The 18,101-nt window shown below is 40.8% G+C and overlaps 1 protein-coding gene across 1 annotated transcript in view; it reads left to right on the top strand.

Annotated features, from left to right (window-relative positions):
- The first annotated feature begins 959 nt into the window (after positions 1–959).
- Positions 960–18,101, top strand: part of ift88 (intraflagellar transport 88 homolog) — a 137,989-nt gene continuing 120,847 nt past the window's right edge. Inside the window, exons 1-4 of the mRNA XM_041199430.1 lie at positions 960–1,080; positions 16,014–16,106; positions 16,663–16,725; positions 17,389–17,445. Of these exons, the coding sequence (XP_041055364.1) occupies positions 16,023–16,106; positions 16,663–16,725; positions 17,389–17,445 (204 nt within the window). The 5' untranslated portion in view covers positions 960–1,080; positions 16,014–16,022. The remainder of the gene's footprint in view (positions 1,081–16,013; positions 16,107–16,662; positions 16,726–17,388; positions 17,446–18,101) is intronic.

Here is an 18,101-nt window from a genome sequence, read left to right as displayed (position 1 = left end):
GCTGCAACGTAACACCTGTCCTGCCAGTATTACTTATGTTATTTAGTTAATTTAATTACCTGCTTAATTAACTTAATTCCTATGTATACTATATCTCTATCCCCTATGCACCAAATTCCCACACAAATCTAATTCACTACTCACAAGGTCTCCTCACTCAGGCATAGTCTCCTGTCTCCTTACATGCCCCTTACTGTACCAGTTATTGTGTTTCTCTAGCTAGACTATTGAACAGGAGGCTTCAACAAAGGCTCATGCTGTATTGGTGCTTCCTTGAAAGCTTATGATTACTTTTTACTTATTCCATCAACTTTTTAATATTTAAGGAACATTTACTTTCTTTCCCTTTACATTATGCTAAATTTAATATGGCCACATCAGGAATAATGTTTGGGAGTTATTTTTAATCATTTACCATGACACTTATTTTTCAGTCGTCCTAATATGAAGTACTGCTGCTACTCCAGCGTCTTTAAGAACCATTTCTGCATTTGGTGCTGCAGGTGTCTTGGATCATTCTAAAATCTGGGAGTGATGGACAGGGTAATTTTTTTAATGGTGTGAATGTTTAGCAGACTGTGCGACAACTGCAGGATTATTTATTTTGTGGTGAAATTTACCTTTCAATAAAAAGCATGTGATCAAAATGTGTCCATTCTCAATCCCCACTATTTTGCCTGGGACATAACCTTATGGGGTTTGGTTATGGTAACCAGATGCACGGTACATTCTGCACCATTATAGTACGTGAGACTCAGGTGTATAGGTGTAATATCTGGTCTCTGTTTCTGGCCTTCAGCGGACCATAACTTCGTTTACTCACCCGTATCTCAGCAACAGGACGCTCGCCAGCATCCGCACCACCAGCAGCCAATCATATATGTCTGTCATCCGTGTGACCCAGCCGGCTCTTTAGCTGGTCCAATCAGCTCGCTCGTTTGCTCTCCAGCGCTGTGTATTGTGGGAAGGAAGCCGCCCGATTGTTTTATCCAGTTGCGACCGTTTGGCTTAATTTGAACTTTTGAATTTGGCTTCAATTTATTTATTTATTTCTGTCGGAGGGCGCGAGCCGGTTGAAAGGTATTTACAATTAGTAATTTACTATCATTCATTCCCGATTGCTTCAGTTTTGCAAGCGAAAGGCTCGTGTGGAAGCAGGCAGTGAGATTATTTGATTGCATAGAAATAAGAGCAGGAGTGGGTCATTCGACCTTGCTCTGCCATTTAATATGATCATGGCTGATCCTCTATCTCAAAGCCATACTCCCACTCCCTTCCCATACCGGTTGACGCCTTTTGAGTCTAGAAAGCTATTTCCTCCTGAAAGATATTCAGTGACTTGGCCATCCTAGCCTTCCGTGGTAGCGAATTCCACAGATTCTCCACCCTCTGAGTGAAGAAACTTCTCCTCATCTCAGTCCTGAATGGCCTACCTCATATCGTCAGACTCCTTGTTCTCGACCTCCTAGCTAGAGGAAACATCATCCCTGCATTCAGCCTGTCCTGTCCTCTCAGAATTCTATACATTTCAATGAGATCCCCTTTCATTTTTCTAAACTCCAGTGAGTACAGGCCTAGTCGACCCAATCTCTCTCCTTTAGACAATCCTGTCATCCCAGTAATCAGTTTGATGAACCTTCGCTGCACTCCCTCTATGGCAAGTATAACCTTTCTTGGATAAGGAGACCAAAACTACACACAACACTCCCAGGTATGGTCTCACCAAAGTCCTGCACAGCTGCAGTAAGACACCCTTGCTCCTTTACTCAAATCCTCATGCAACGAAGGCCAACATACCATTGTTTTCCTAACTGCTTGCTGCATCTGCATGCTTGCTTTCAGTGACTGGGTTACAGGGACACCCAGGTCCCTTTGTACATCAACATTTCTCAATGGTTACGTTTACCACCCTCCAATCTGCGGGGACAGTTCCAGAATCTTTAGAATTTTAGAAGATGACAACTAGCACATCCACTATTTCCATGTTCCATGGTCATCTCCTTTAGTACCCTGGGACGTAGATTATCAGGCCCTGGGGATTTATTGGCTTTCAGTTCCTTTAATTTCTCCAGCACTTTTTTAGACCATAAGATGTAGGCGTAGAAGTAGGCCATTCAGCCCGTGGAGTCTGCTGTGCCATTCAATGAGATCATGACTGACCTAATAATCATCAACTTCACTTTCCTGCCTTTTCCCCATAACCCTTGATTCCCTTACTGATTAAAAATCTGTCTACCCCAGCCTTGAATATACTTAATAACCCAGCCTTTACAGCCTTCTGTGGTAAAGAATTCCACAGATTCACTACCCTCTGAGAGAAGAAACTCCTCCTCATATCTGTCTTAATTGGGAGGTCCCTTAATCTGTTATTATGCCCTCTGGTCCTAGACTCTCCTGCAAGGGGAAACAACCTCTTAGCATTTACTTTGTCAAGCCCCCTAAGAATCTTATGTTTCAATAAGGTTGCATCCCATTCTTCTAAACTCCAATGAGTACAGGCCCAACCTATTCAACCTCTCCTCATAAGAAAATCACTGCTTACCCAGGATCAACCTAGTGAACCTTCTCTGGACTGCCTCCAATGCCAGTGTATCTTTCCTTAGATAAAGGGACCAAAACTGTTCACAGTATTCCAGGTGTGGCCTAACTAATGCCTTGTATAGTTTTAGAAAGACTTCCCTATTTTTATACTCCATTCCTTTTGAAATAAAGGCCAACATTCCATTTGCCTTCCCTATTACCTGCTGAACTTGTATGCTAGCTTTTTGCGATTCATGCATGAGGACCCCCAAATCCCTCTGTGCTGCAGCTTTCTGCAGTCTTTCTCTATTTGAATAATATTCAGTTCCTCAATTCTTCCTGCCAAATGCATAACTTCACATTTTCCCACATTATATTCCATGTGCCAAGTTTTTGCCCCCTCACTTAACCTGTCTATATCCCTCTGTAGACTCTTTGTGTCATCCTCATCACTTGCATTCCCACCTATTTTTCTGTTATCCACAAACTTGGCAATAGTACATTCACTTCCCTCATCCAAGTCATTAATATATATTGTAAATAATTGTGGCTCCAGCACTGATCCCTGTGGCACTCCACTAGTTACAGGTTGTCATCCTAAAAATGCCTTCCTTATCCCAATTCTCTGTCTTCTATTAGTTAGCCAATCCTCTATCCATGCTAATATATTACTCCCAACAACATGGGCTCTTATTAAGTAGCCTTATGTGTGGTACCTTATCGAACGCCTTTTGGAAATCCAAATCTACTTTATCTATCCTGCTTGTTACCTCCTCAAATAATTCTAATAAATTTGTCATGCATGATTTCCCTTTCATGAAGCCAAGCTGACTCAGCTTGATTTATATTAATTATGTATTTCTAAATACTGTGCTGTTACATCCTTTATAATAGATTCTAACATTTTGCCAATGACAGATGTTAAGCTAACTGGCCTATAGTTACCTTTTTTTGTCTCCCTCCCTTTTTGAATAAGGGTGTTACATTGGCAGTTTTCAAATCCTCTGGGACTTTTCTAGAATGTAAGGATTCTTGTAAGATTACTACCAGTGCATTCACTATCTCTGTAGCTACTTCTTTTAATATCCTAGGATGCAACTCATTAGGTCCAAGAGACTTACCAGCCTTTAGCCCTGTTAGTTTCCCTAGTACTTTTTCTCTAGTGATAGTTATCATATTTAATTCCTCCCTCACCTTTTGCCCTTTGATTATTCAGTAGTTTTGGAATGCTGTTAATGTCTTCTAACATGAAGACTGATGCAAAGTATTTATTCAACTGCTCTGCCATTTCCTGGTTCCCCATTAATATTTCTCCAGCCTCATTCTCTAAGGGGCCTATGTTTACTTTGACCTCGCTCTTCCTTTTTATATATTTAAAGAAGCTCTTACTGCCCATTTTCATATTACTTATTAGTTTACCCTCAAAGTTTATTTTCTCCCTTTTTTTTTCGTCATCTTTAGGGGTTTTTTAAATTTTCCCAATCATCTGGCTTACCTTTGCTACATTGTATATTTTTTCTTTCAATTTGATACTATCCTTAACTTCCTTGGTTAAACATGGTTGCTTTATCCCCTTCCTAGAATCCTTCTTCCTCACTGGGATATATCTTTGTTGTGAGTTATGAACTATTTTCTTGAACATGTCAAGAAGATATACTAATTCTCATAATGTTACTGGAATTTATTGTAAAACAGAGTAAAAGTGGGATGTATCTACATGGGTCTCTGTGTGTGTTTGTGAGATTTAATTGAATTAGAGGCAGCTAGTCTGGGTGCTTTGATCTAAGAAGAGAGGTTAGGTTTGAAATGTTAATTAGATAAACATGGGAAAGTTTAGAAACGGTGTCAAGAGAACATTTGCATTTTGAAATAAACCAGACTAAATGTTTTCAAAGGAGGGGTGAAATGTGTCACTTAGCCAGGTGAAGTTTAGAAAAGGTGTGTTTATTTTTCCCAAAGATTACTGGTAAAACCTAGCGCTATGAGAGGATTTTAATATCAGAGAGATAAAGTCCAAAGACATAGTGAAAAAATGGCCATTTGCATTCAAAAAGAAAGATATGTATAAAGAAGTGGTAAGGCTGTGTTTAAGGGAAAGCATTTTTAAGATCTTTGTGTGTGAAAAAGCCTTCAGCATCTATGCTTCAAGCTGCTGTCTTCAAAGGACTGAAGTTAAGAAAAGTCACTTTGAACCTGACTTGTTCAGGGTATCATGTTTCTTTGCCTGGGTCTTTAAAAATCTGCGTGTCTTACTGTTGCTTTAACAAAAGTATAACTGGGATTAGATTGATCGGGGGATTAGAAATTATCATAGTAGTAATTGGTAGATCTATGTATGTATTTAAAGGCATTTCTTATATTAATAAATGTATAATCTAGTTTTGTAAAAACCTATAAGACTTGGTGGTCTTATTAATTCTGAATTCAGGGCACACATCGCAAAATTTATACAAATTGCAAAACAAGTTGTGGCAGTTGTTTCAAGTTTGGGATTTGAGCAACTCCACATTTACCATCAGATTTGCCATAACAAACATCTGCCATTGTTCATTAGCCGTCTTTTCTGCTAAACTCCTTTCCTAGTCCACTCCAGCCAAGTCTGCCCCCATTCCTTTATAATTACACTTATTTAAGTTTAGCACAGTTGTTTCCAACCCAAGTTTCTCACTCTCAAACTGAATGCTAAATTCTGCTGCGTTACGGTCACTGTTGCCTATGGGATCTTTTACTCTGAGATCATTTATTAAACCTGCCTCATTACACATTACTAGATCTAATATAGCCTGATCCTCAGTTGGATCCACAACATATTTTTCTAGGAAACAGTCCCGAATACACTCTATGGACAAAATTTTTCTGTCGGCGATTTGGGGGTGGGGCATGCCAACGGGAAAATGACACGGAATGACATCGGGATGAACCCCCGACATCATCCTGGTCCCTTTAAATTTTTAGGAAGGCAGGCGGACAGCGAAATCAGCTGTCCGCCTGCCAACCTGCCAATGGCTAATTAAGGCTAATTAAGATCATTAAAGACCTGCCCGTCCAACCGTAAGGCTGGCAGGCAGGCTAGGAGCCCCAGTGGGCTTCTGTTAATACATGAAACCTCATCCATTGGCGGGATGAGGTTTCATGTCCGTTTTTAAAAAGTTTAATAAAGTTTATGTCATTTTTATTAACATGTCCCATCTTGTGTGACGTTGTCACATGAGGGGGACATGTTAATATTTTTATTTTTCTATTTTTTAAATTTTGTGCATTGTCACTAATCTCCCTGAGACAGCACTTAGTCTCAGGGAGCAGTGCGCTCTTTCGCACGCATGCGTGAAAAAGCACACATTGACAGCTGGGGATTCCTGTTGGGAAGGCCGCTGGGCGGGCCTTAATTGGCCTGTCCACTCAAAATGGTGGCGGGCCCCATTTCAGTGGCGGGGATCGGCTGTATGCCTGCCGCTGAGCCAGAGGGGCCCGCATGCCCACCAAGGGCAAAATTCTGCCCTATGAATTCTTGCTCGTGGCTACCTCAGCCAGTTTGATTTTTCCCAATCTACGTGAAGATTAAAGTCACCCATGATTAATGTACTGCCTTTTTTACATGCTCTCATTATCTCCTGATTTATCCTGTGTCATACAGTATAGCTACTGTTAGGGGGCCTAAAGACGACTCCTACTGGTGTCTTCTTCCCCTTGTTATTTCTTACCTCCACCCTTATGGAATCTACATCCTCCAATCCAATTTGCTATTGTACTTATTCCATCTTGTACTAACAAAGTTACCCCACCACCCTTTCCTTCCTCCCTGTCCTTCCAAAAAGTCACATACCCCTGAATATTTAGTTGCCAGCTTTGATCTCCTTGTAACCATGCCTGTATAATAGCTATAAGATCATACCCATTAATCACTATTTGTGCTATTAACTCTTTTATTTTTGTTCCGAATACTACGTGAATTTAAGTAAAGAGCCATTCATTTTGCCTTTTTACCATTTCTTCCCCCTTTGACACTATTTGCTGCGTTTTTTTTAATGTTTTACACTCCATCCCTTCCTGTCACACTCTGGGTAACATTACGTAAATAGCTGCCCTGCAATGCTGCCATATCCTTTTGCTTTGTAAGCTTATTTATCCCCTCTCCAGAAACCCCCCATCTATTTAGTTTAAAGCCCTCTCAACAGCCCAAGATATTCGATTTGCCAGGACACTGGTCCTAGCACAGTTCCAGTGAAGCCCATCCCAACGGAACAGCTCCCATCTACCCCAGTACTGGTGCCAGTGCCCCAAGAACTGAAGCCCAATCCTCCCAAACCAATCTTTGAGCCACACATTTAACTCCTTGACTTTATTTACCCTATGCCAGTTTGCCCATGGCTCAGGTCATAATCCTTGGAGGTTCTGCTTTTTAATTTAGCTCCTAACTGTCCAAATTCTATCAGCAGAACCTCCTTTCTAGCCCTATCAATGTCGTTAATACCCATATGGATGACGACAACTGGATCCCTCCCTCCCCCCCACTCCAAGTTCTTCTCCAGCCCTGAGGAGATGTCCTTAACCCAGGCACTGGGCAGGCAACACAGTCTTCGGGACTCATGCCCACGGCTGCAGAGAACAGTTTCTATCCCCCTAACTTTACTGTCTCCTGCCAATAGTATGTTCCTATTTCCCCCCCCCAACTTGAATGGTTCCCTGCACCACGGTGCCTTGGTCAGTTCACTCATCCTCCCTGCAGCCCCCGCTCTTGTCCACTCAGCTTGCAAGAACCTTGTAACTGTTGGACAATTGCAGGGGCTGAGGCTCCTTGAACGCTATCCTCTGGGTCCCCATACCTGCCTCACTTGCAGTCATATACTCCTGTCCCTGATCACAGACCAAATTTGAGTTACCCAATCTGAGGGGTGTGACCACCTCCTGGAGCAAAGTGTCCAGGTAACCCCTCTCGCCCGATGTGGCACAATGTCTGCAGCTCGGACTCCAGCTCCTCAACTCGGATCTGAAGTTCCTTGAGCTGCAGGCATTTACTACAGACATGTTCGCTCTGGATCACCTTGGTGGTAGGGGTCACGAGTGTCTTAAATGGGCAACCCCTTACTCTGAGATTCCTAGGCCCTCTGGTCCTAGCCTCTCCAATAAGGGGAAACAGCCTCTCAGCATCCACCCTGTCAAGCCCCCTAAGAATGTTAAATGTTTCAATAAGATCACCTCTCAGTCTTCTAAACTCCAATGAATACAGGCCCAACCTACTCAACCTCTCTTCATAAGAAAATCCCTCCACACCAGAATGCATGTAACATTCTTGATTATGCTGAAGTTAGTATATTATTGCCAAAGTCAGCAGCGTGTCCCTGAGATTGGTACAAGTTAATAGGTAGGAAGAGGATGAGGTTCTCAGGCTGACTTTTCTCCAGTCCCTCAGGATTGAGGATGGTTTGCTTCCACTTTGGTTTGACAGGTTCTGTGATGGCTGATAACTCAATCTGCAGACTCTGTCACATGCAGGGCAGGTGGTGCTTGAGGGTTGGGCAGATGAGGTGTCTGGAGGTTTGTGCATTCTCTCCAATGCCTTGACTTCACCTCTGCGTGCTCCTGACAATGCCTGTCTGTGTTTGGTGCCTTCCTGAATGAAACTCCTCTATTTTGGTCAGATTCAAGTGGGGCGCCTCATGAGTCGGTGGGGATGTTTGACCTCCTCAGGGATCCTTTGAGGACATCCTTAAAGCATTTCCGCTATCCTCCTCATAAATTTCAGCCTCGACAGAGTTCCGAGTAGGAGACCAATTAGCAAGACCTCAAAGGTAGTAATCTCCAGATTAATCCCACTTTCTTGCACTAGTGAGTATAGAAATAGGAGGATAGAGCAGATGAATGCATGGCTAGAGAGATAGTGGGGTGAGATGTTTAGATTCTTGGGACATTGGGACCAATTCTGGGAAGGCTGGGTCCTGTACGGGCTGGACAGGTTGCACCTAAACAGAGCCAGGATCAATATCCTTGCAGGCAGTATGCTGCATTTATCAGATATAGGTTAAACTAACTTGGCAGGGGATGGCAACCAGTAAGTAGGATTAGAAAGGTGAAACAAGGTGTACAAATGATTGGGAGAGAACCGCCAGCACTAGAGTACAAAACAGAAAGATATTAGCTGGAGTCAGACCAAGAGGAAATACAATAAAGTCTAAATTAGGTTAATCGGGTTTATGTCAATGCATGGAGCTTGGTAAGTAAAGTTGGTGAGTTGCAAGAGCAGATTGCCACATGGGGTTATGAAGTTGTGATGATAATGGAGATCTGGTTCAAAAAAAGGCAGGACTAGATACTAAATATTCCTGAATACAGGTTTCAGGAAAGTTAGGGAAGGAAAGAAAGGTAGAAGGGTGGCAGTATTGATTAAGAAGAATTTTACAGTGCTGGAGAGAGAGGATATCCTGGAGGGTCAAGGACAGAACCTATTTAGTTAGGTTTAAGAATCAATAGAGGTATATTATGCTACCGGTGTATTCTGTAGGCTACCAACTATTTTGAAAGTTATTGAGGAGAAAGTTTGCAGGGAAATTACAGAGAGGTGCAAAAACTATAGAGTAGTGATAATGGAGGACTTATACTATCTCAGTCAATGTTAAGATAATTATAGTGTAAAGGACAGAGAGGGGGAAAAATTTCTGAAGTTTGTTCAGGAGAACCTTCTTGATTAGCATGTTTCCAGCCCAATGGGGAAGGAGGCATGGTAGAATCTCTCACTCTGTTGAATGCTGGGACCTCAATTTTTTACAATTTATATAAATTACTTGGATGAAGGGACAGATGGTATGGTTGCTAAATTTGCTGACGACACAAAGATAGGTAGGAAAGTAAGTTGTGAAGAGGACATGAGGCTACAAAGTGATGTAGACAGGTTAAGTGAGTGGGCAGAAGAGTTGACAAATGGAGTATAATGTGGGCAAATGTGAAGTTGTCCATTTTTGGCTGGAAGAATAAAAAATAAGCATATTATCTAAATGGTGATACATTGCAGAGCTCTGTGATTCAGAGGGATCTTGCTATCCCAGTGCATGAATCACAAAAGGCTAGTATGCAGGTACAGCAAGTAATTAGGAAAGCTAATAGATTGTAACCGTTTATTGCGAGGGGAAATGTATGCAAATGTAGGGAGTTTATGCTTCAGTTGTATACGACACTGGTGAGACCACACCTGAAATATTGTGTACTGTATTGGTCTTCTAATTTAAGGAAAGATGTAAATGCATTAGAAGCAGTTCAGAGAAGGATTACTAGGCTAATACCAGAAATGGGCAGGTTGTCTTATGAGGAAAGGTTGGACAGGTTAGGCTTGTATCCACTGGAGAGTAAGAGGTGACTTGATTGAAACCTTTAAGATCATGAACAGCCTTGACAGAGTGGATGTGGAAAGGATGTTTCCTCTTTTGGGAGAACCTAGAACTAGGGGTCATGGTTTTAAAAATAAGGGGTCGCTCATTTCAGACAGAAATGAGGAGTATTTTTCCTCAGGGTCATGAGTCTTTGGAACTCTCTTCCTCAAAAGGTGGTGGAAGCAGGGTCTTTGCATATTTTTAAGGCAGAGCTGGATAGTTTTTTGATTAACAAGGGGATGAAAGGTTATTGGGGGTAGGTGGGAGATTACAATTAGATCAGGCATAGTCTTATTGAATGGCGGAGCAGGCTTGAAGAGCTGAGTGGCCTGCTCCTAGTTTGTATGTTAGAATCTAGTCCTGGGGAATGAGATGGGGCAAGTGAATTGGGTGTCAGATGAACATTTAGGGAATAGTGATCATAGTATCACAATGGTTTAGGTTAGCCATGGAAAAGGAGCAATTTAGAGTAAAAATACTTAATTAGAGGAGTGCCAATTTCAGTGGGGTAAGAACAGACCTGTACCAGTTAAATTGGAATCATGGATTGGCGGGCCAAATTATAACTGAATAATTGGCTTCCTTAAAAGAGGAAATGGTTCAGGTATAGTCAATATATGTTCCTATGAGGAGGAAAGGTAGGGCAACCAAAGCCAGAGCTCCCTGGATGACAAAAGAAATAACGAGTAAGGATGCATATGATGGATGTCAGCTGGATAATACAAGTGAGAACCAGGCTGCACATAGTAAGTTCAGAGGGAAAATGTAAATGGTAAATTTAAAGAAAGTATGAGAAGAGATTGGTGGCTGACATAAAAATGAATCCAAAAGTCTTCTATAGGCATGTAAATAGTAAAAAGGTAGGAAAAGAATTGAGGCCAATTAGGGATTAAAAAGGGGATCTACATGTGGAGGCAGGGGGCTTGGCTGAGGTACTAAGTGAGTATTTTGCTTTTGCCTTTACCAAAGAAGGAGATGCTGCCAAAGTCATAGTAAAAGAGGAGGTGGTTGAAATACTGGATGGGCTAAAAATTGGTAAAGAGGGAGTAAAAGTTGCCAAGTCACCTGGATCAGATAGAATGTGTCCAAGGCTTTTAGAACCACCAAACCGGGACAAAATTAACAGTTACTTAAACAAGTGTGGACTAATTAAGGAAAGCCATCATAGGTTTGTTAAAGGCAAACTATGTTTAACTAATTTAATTGAGGTTTTTGTTGAGGTGACAGAGAGGTTTGATGAGGGTGATGCGATGTACATGGATTTCCAAAAGGAATTTGATTGAGTATCACATAATAGGCTTGGCAGTAAAGTTGAAGCCCATGGAATAAAAGGGAAAGTGGCAGCTTGGATGCAAAGTTGGCTTAGTGATACAAAACAAAGTAGTGATAAAAGGTCATTTCTGGAATGGAGGAAGATACATAGCGGGGGGGAGTTCCCCAACGATTGGCACTAGGACCAGAGCTTTTCTTGATATACATTAATGACCTAGATTTGGGCACAATTTCAAAATTGGCAGATAACACAAAACTTGGAAGAGTTGTGAACTCTGAGGAGATGAATGATAGATATCAAGAGTACATAGGCTGGTGGAATGGGTGGATACATAACAGATGAAATTGAATGCAGAAAAGTGTGAAGTGATGCATTTTGGCAGGAAGAATGAGGACAGCAAGATAAACTAAAAGGTACAATTTTAAAGGGATACAGGAGCAGCAGGACCTATGGTCATATGGACATGTATCACTGAAGTTGGCAGAGCAGGTTGAGAAAGTGGTTAAAAAGGTAAATGAGGTCCTGGGCTTTATAAATAGAGGTTTAGAGCAGTGGTCTGCAGACCAATTGTAGGGGGTGTGGGAAAGACCCTGCAGACCAGCTATCAGTCCTATATCAGCTACTTTTGCTTGCCACTGCAAAATAAGCTCATTAAAATTCATGGGAGGAATGGCACTGCTTTTGATAAGACACAAGTGGGATGATGCCTGGTTCCAAGCTGAGGAGCTTCAGTCTCATGGAGTCAGGCAGTAAAGTGGAGTTAAGGCCACATTCAGCTCATCCATGACCTTATTGACTGGTGGAGCAGGCGCAATGGGCTGAATGGCCTACCATTGCTCCTGCTTTGTATGATCTTATGATCCTGTGCTCCATGTTCAGCTGGTTCGTCTTTGTTTTCAGCCCCAGAAGTGTTGGAAATACAATCTCGCAGCTGTATGTTGTAACAGTAACAGAAATCTTCCTTGTAAAACTACATTGTTGCTTCTCGTGCTTATGACGACTCCTGCCGTGCACTGGGGAGTAGGTCTGGTTGTCTGACCTCTCACAAGTGATGAGGATGAAGGTTCTGGCCTGTTCTCTTGTATGGCCTTGGCTTTGTGTGTCAGTGACTTACATTTTGGACTAGCCTATGGACCACCTGGAGAACCTTTTCAGATTACCAGTGGTCTGCAGATGATCCAGGATAAAACAGTCCTTGATTGGCATCCCATCCGACACCTTAGTCATTCACTCCCTCCATCAGCGACGCGCAGTGGCATCAGTGTACCATATACAAGATGCATTACAGCAACTCACCAAGGCTCCTTTGACAGCACCTTTCAAACTCGTGACGCCTACCACTTAGAAGGACAAAAGCACAGATGCATGGGAACGCCACCACTTGCAGGTTCCCATCAAAGCCACACAACATCCTGACTTGGAACTATATTGCCATTCATTCAATGTCGCCGGATCAAAATCCTGGAACTCCCTTTCTAACAGCACTGGGTGTACCTACATCACATGGATTGCAGCGAGTCAATAAGGCAGCTCACCTGCACCTTCTCGAGGGGAATTAGAGATGGGCAATAAATGCTGGCCTAGCCAGCGATGCTCACATCCTGCAAATTAATGAAAAAAAAATTAGGAATGGACAACAAATGCTGGCCTTGCCAGTGATGCCCACATCCCATGAAAGAATAAAAAAGAATGTTGGAGTTGTTTTCCTTAGAGAAGAAAAGGTTGAGAGGAGATTTGATAGTGGTGCTCAAAATCATGAGGGATCCAAACAGAGTAGATAGAGAGAAACTTTGTTTCCATTGGTGTATAAGTTGAGAACCAGGCGACACCAATTCAAGGTGATTGGCAAAAGAACCAACAGTGACATGAGGAAGAACATTTTTATGCAGTAAGTGGTTAGGATCTGGAAGGAACTGCCTGAGAGTGTGTTGGAGGTAGATACAATCATGCTTTTCAAAAGGGAACTGGATAAGCACCTGAAGAGAGAATTTTTAGGGCTATGGGAAAAGGGCGGGGGAGTGGGAAAACTGATCTGCTGTTGCTGGGAGGCGGTGTTGAAGTGGCAAGCCAAGTAGCCTCCTCCTGTGCTGTAATCATTCAGTGACAGTTTATTATTAGAATCACAAAGGTTAGCAAACATCCCTTGAATTGTTAGGCCTATGAAACTGATGATGTTATTGGCCATACTAGCTCTTGTTTCTCCTCTTTCCATTAATAACAAGCCGAGCTGAGCAGAGCGCGGCTACTGAGACTGGACACTGACTCCTTGATGATACAATCTGATACCTCTGAAACCAAGCGATGGATCTTCATGCCCTGTGCCAGCATGTGCCTTGGACTGAAGTGATATTGTGCTTGCGTTGATCACTGACTTGGGGCAGGAAGGTAAAACTCTGTGCCCTGGATACTGTAACCATCGGGGTTCAGCATTAAGTCAACTTTAAATTGCCTGGGAGGTGGAGTCACGGAGCTATTGGTGGACCCCTAGGGACTGGTAAAGATCACAGAACACATTATAAAGAAAATCATGTATTTATATAGTGCCTCTCATAACCAAAGGAAGCCCCAAGGCACGACACAGCTAATGAAGTACTTTTTGAAGTGTTGTCACTGTTGTAATATAGAAAACATGGCAGTCAGTTTGCACAAAACAAGCTCCCACAAACAGCAAAGTGATGATGACCAAATAATCTGTTTTAGTGATGTAGATTGAGGAATAAATATTGGCCAGGACACTGGGGATAAATCCCTTGCTCTTCTTCAAAATAATGCCATGGGATTTTTCACATGGACCTGAGAAAGCAGACATGGCCTCAGTTTAACATCTCATTCAAAAGACAAGGACCTGTGATGGTGCAACACTCCCTCAGTACTGCGCTGGAATGTCAGTCTAGGTTTTTGTGCTCAAATCTCAGTCGTGGAACTTGAACCCACAATCTTCTAACTTGAGTGAGAGTGCTACTAACTGAACCATCACTGACACTTAGTGAAAATGAAATTTGGCTTAGTCACCATAAATCTCAGTGGCTCTGACATTGGTGCTGTGTGTGAAAACCAAATTTTTTATAAAACAGTTATCCATTGACTTTACATGAGTACCATCACATAAGATCTACTGGTGATATATTTAAAGGTCTTGCTTTTATCAAGCATTTCCTGTAGGCATTACACTTGCTTTGTGTCACATTTTGCTGGCAGCACCTCAAAAACTATCTGTTTTCCAACATACCATTAGCAGCACTGTGGAAGGTGTGCTAAACACATATATATAAAAATAAGTAAAATTTGGCACTATTTCCACAAACTGCTGCCAGATTAAAATGGTTGTATGTTTTAGTACCATAGTCTAGGATCTCGAAGTAGAGTGTAATTTCAACCTGTTAATTCATTGTACAAACTGAAGCAAAGTATCTTGGCCTTTAATGTACTGTAATAGCCGAAGCTGAATGACACCAATGTTATTAAGTTGAAGGGTTGAAGCAAGTTATGCTGTGTTCCATTGAATAGAGTTAGTGTTGTGCTGCTGTAAACTTCAAAATTAAGTTATTTTGCTTTGTGAGGCCACAAATGTAGTGCAATAAAATATTAATTGCATATAACAGTATATTTTTATTCAGCTTTTAATACCTTCAGGGTGAGCCTAGAGTTAAATGGGTCCTTTTAGTTTATAAAAGCAAAATATTACAGATGCTGGAGATCTGTTATAAAAACAGTACTGGAAAAACTCAGCAGGCCTGGCGGCATCTGTGGAGAGAGAAACAGAGTTAACGTTTCAGGTCCAATATGACTCTTCTTCAAAACCCCTCCTTTTAGTTTATGTACAATGACTTAAGAGGCAATTGCATGAAAGAACATAAGAAATAGGAACAGGTCTAGGCTATTCAGCCCTTTAAGTCTGCTCCACCATTACCTCACCGTCCTGTCCTATGGCATTAATCCCTTAATTTCCTTAGTACCCAAATATCAGTTGATCTCTGTCTTGAGTGTACTCAACCACTGAACATCCGCAGCTCTCTGAGATAGAGTATTCTAAAGATTTTACAACCCTTTGAGTCAAGAAATTCCTCCTTAACTCGGTCCTAAATGGCCAGCTCCTTCTTCTGAGGCTGTGATTAGTTCTAGACTCCTCAGCCATGGAAAACATCCATCCAGCATCTATCCTGTCAAGCACTTAGAGTTCTATATGTTTCAATTAGGTCACCTCTCTTCTAAATTCTAGGGAGTGTAGGCCTATTCTGCTCAATCTCTCCTCACAGGACAATCCTCTCATCCCAGTGATCAATCTAGTGTATGTTTACTTCAATTCCTCTAAGGCAAGTGGGTATTCTTCCTTGGGAAGGAGACCAAAACTGTACATAGTACAATAGGTGTGATCTCACATATGCCCTACATAATTATAGTAAGATCTCTTTAGCTTTTGTTACAAGGACTGGAATATAAGAGTAATGTACTATTTGTCTTCCTAATTGCTTGTTGTACCTGCATATTAAGTTTCTGTGATTCATATACAAGGACATCCAGATCCCTCTGCCAACATTTCCCAGTCTCTCATCATTTAAAAAAAAATCTGCTTTTTGATTTTTTCCTACCAAAGTGGAAACCTTCACATTTCTCCACGTTATATTCCATCTGCCATCTTCGTGGCCACTCAATCATTCATGAAAACCTAAAGAAAGAAAAACATAAATTTCAATCCATTATTTCTATAATTTGCAATGCAAATATTTTTAGGCCTATAAGGCTAGTCCATAATCAGAAGAATGGACATTTCTATTAATTTCGCTAAAAACTTAGTTTGCAAGAGCAAACCCCAGTGTGGTACAATGTTAAATTTAACCTTAGTTATGTTGCTTGCACAGGGTGGAATAATGGAGCATGTGCATTTGACTGCACTAGATGAAGAGGATCTGTATTCGGGATATAATGACTACAACCCAACTTATGATACAGAGGTATGGTTACTTTAGTATAGGTTATTTTATCAACACAAATGTATATATTAAATCTGTGTGGGATAAACCTATGCTTTGATTTGTTGCAGATAAAAATTCTGATACTGAGATTGAAGTACATTTTCTATAATACTGCTCCATACTGTAAAAACAGTTCAAAGACAACGTAACTGTTGTCAAAATGTACCTTAATATTTTTTAATAAACACTTTAAGATTATGGAGAAGATTCTTTTGTATTCAGAATTTGCCTTTTAATTATTATTAAGTAAGCATTGTTTTTAGATATTTGGATGACAAGTCAAAGAGCGTTCAAATGTGAAGAATTCTTGATCATCCTTTCCAAAATGTTTACTGTAATAATTCTTTTCATCAATAATCAAGCAGATCCCTATAATAATTAGCATTTAGAATTTTTTTTCCTAAAAAAGGTCTGCTTAAAAATACAATGCAGAGAAACACAAACATTGAATGCACAATTAAGAGCTGTATAAGAAATAACCAGGTATGACTGCCCCATGTTTAAAAAAAATACATAACTTTTTTTTTGCACGTAGGAACTAGAGAATGATGTGGCTTTTCAACAAGCTTTGAGAACTAGCCATGGAAGAAGACCTCCAGTAAGTGAATTATAAATATATTTGTATTTAAACAGAGTTAATCAAGTTTTTGGACAAGATTCAAACTCCTCCCAACCCCACCTTGGATTCTCTGGCTTGTCTTAACTATGTCCAAGGAGACAGCTAGCTTCTAAGTTTCTGTTGGTGAAACATTATATGAACTTACATTAGAGCTGCAGGAACAGCTCTCCTATTTCCCCCCTTTCAATATTCCAGTGCCATGCTTCAGCATTTCTTCACTTGACAATGGCTGAGTTCAGGAACTCAATAGTGCAGTTGGTGCTAACCTGTGTTCCACCGCTCTGTGACACCTATGTGATTCAGCATACCACATTAGTATGTCACCATGAGTTCATTCAGTGTTTTGCTTGGACTATTTATTTATTGGAAAGTGAGCTATTTAAAACAAAGTCATGGCATATTCCTTTGTAAAGTGGGTATAAGTATAACTAGTTAATAATTTAGACAGATAAAAAGAAATACTTGCATTTGTATATTATTTATCATATTGTTGAATCAACTCAGTACTTGACAAGTCTGCATAGTTCAGACATGGATCTTTGGTAATCAGCGTTATAAAAAGATTGATCTCTTACCAATGTAAAACGTGAAATATCTTTGAAGCTTAAAGTTACTGAATATATTTTAACAATTATTTTGTAGATGACTGCTAAAATACCAAGTACTGGAGCAGGTGTACGTCCCTTTGGGAATATGGGGGTATGTACAACACATCAAGCCGTACTGTGGAATAGTTTACATTTACTAAAAATTATTTGATTAATGCTCCACCTGCTATTGTTTCAAAATTATCGTGAGCTATATACTTTGAGCTATACACTTATCTACAATATGCACAATACATTTGTCAAGACTTACTTAAACTTTATTGTCTCCTTTCTATATATCCACAGCCGCCCTCACATTGCCCTACATGGTGCACTATGCCTCACTTAAGAGGGTTTGTGAGTAACTTACTCAAGTGTGTAGTAATGCTACTGTAACCAGCACTCCAAAGATATGCAAGAGTGGGTTGAAGTGACTTGTCCACCAATTTTCATTCCCTCATGGCCTGTATTTGACAACTTGCCATGAAGGTATAGCTGAATAAGGGCTTCAATGTGTGAGTAATCACTGATATGAACCTGGATCTTAACCATTTAGTGATTAACCATTTAGTCAAGTTGAATCTCCAGTAGCCATTGCCATCTTATTTTTGGAGCAATTATCGATCCCATTATGAGACTTGACTTTCAAATTAAAGCAATCTAGAATGCAAATACTCGTGTAAATAGTGCCTATCAATCAACCAATTAAATGACAGCTTGTCAAGCTGCAGAATTGACTACTTGATTTCAATTTAGTGTGAGGGGCTT

Source organism: Carcharodon carcharias, chromosome 11 (assembly GCF_017639515.1).
Source record: "Carcharodon carcharias isolate sCarCar2 chromosome 11, sCarCar2.pri, whole genome shotgun sequence".
Lineage (NCBI taxonomy): Eukaryota > Metazoa > Chordata > Chondrichthyes > Lamniformes > Lamnidae > Carcharodon > Carcharodon carcharias.
This window is presented reverse-complemented; position numbering and strand designations above follow the sequence as displayed.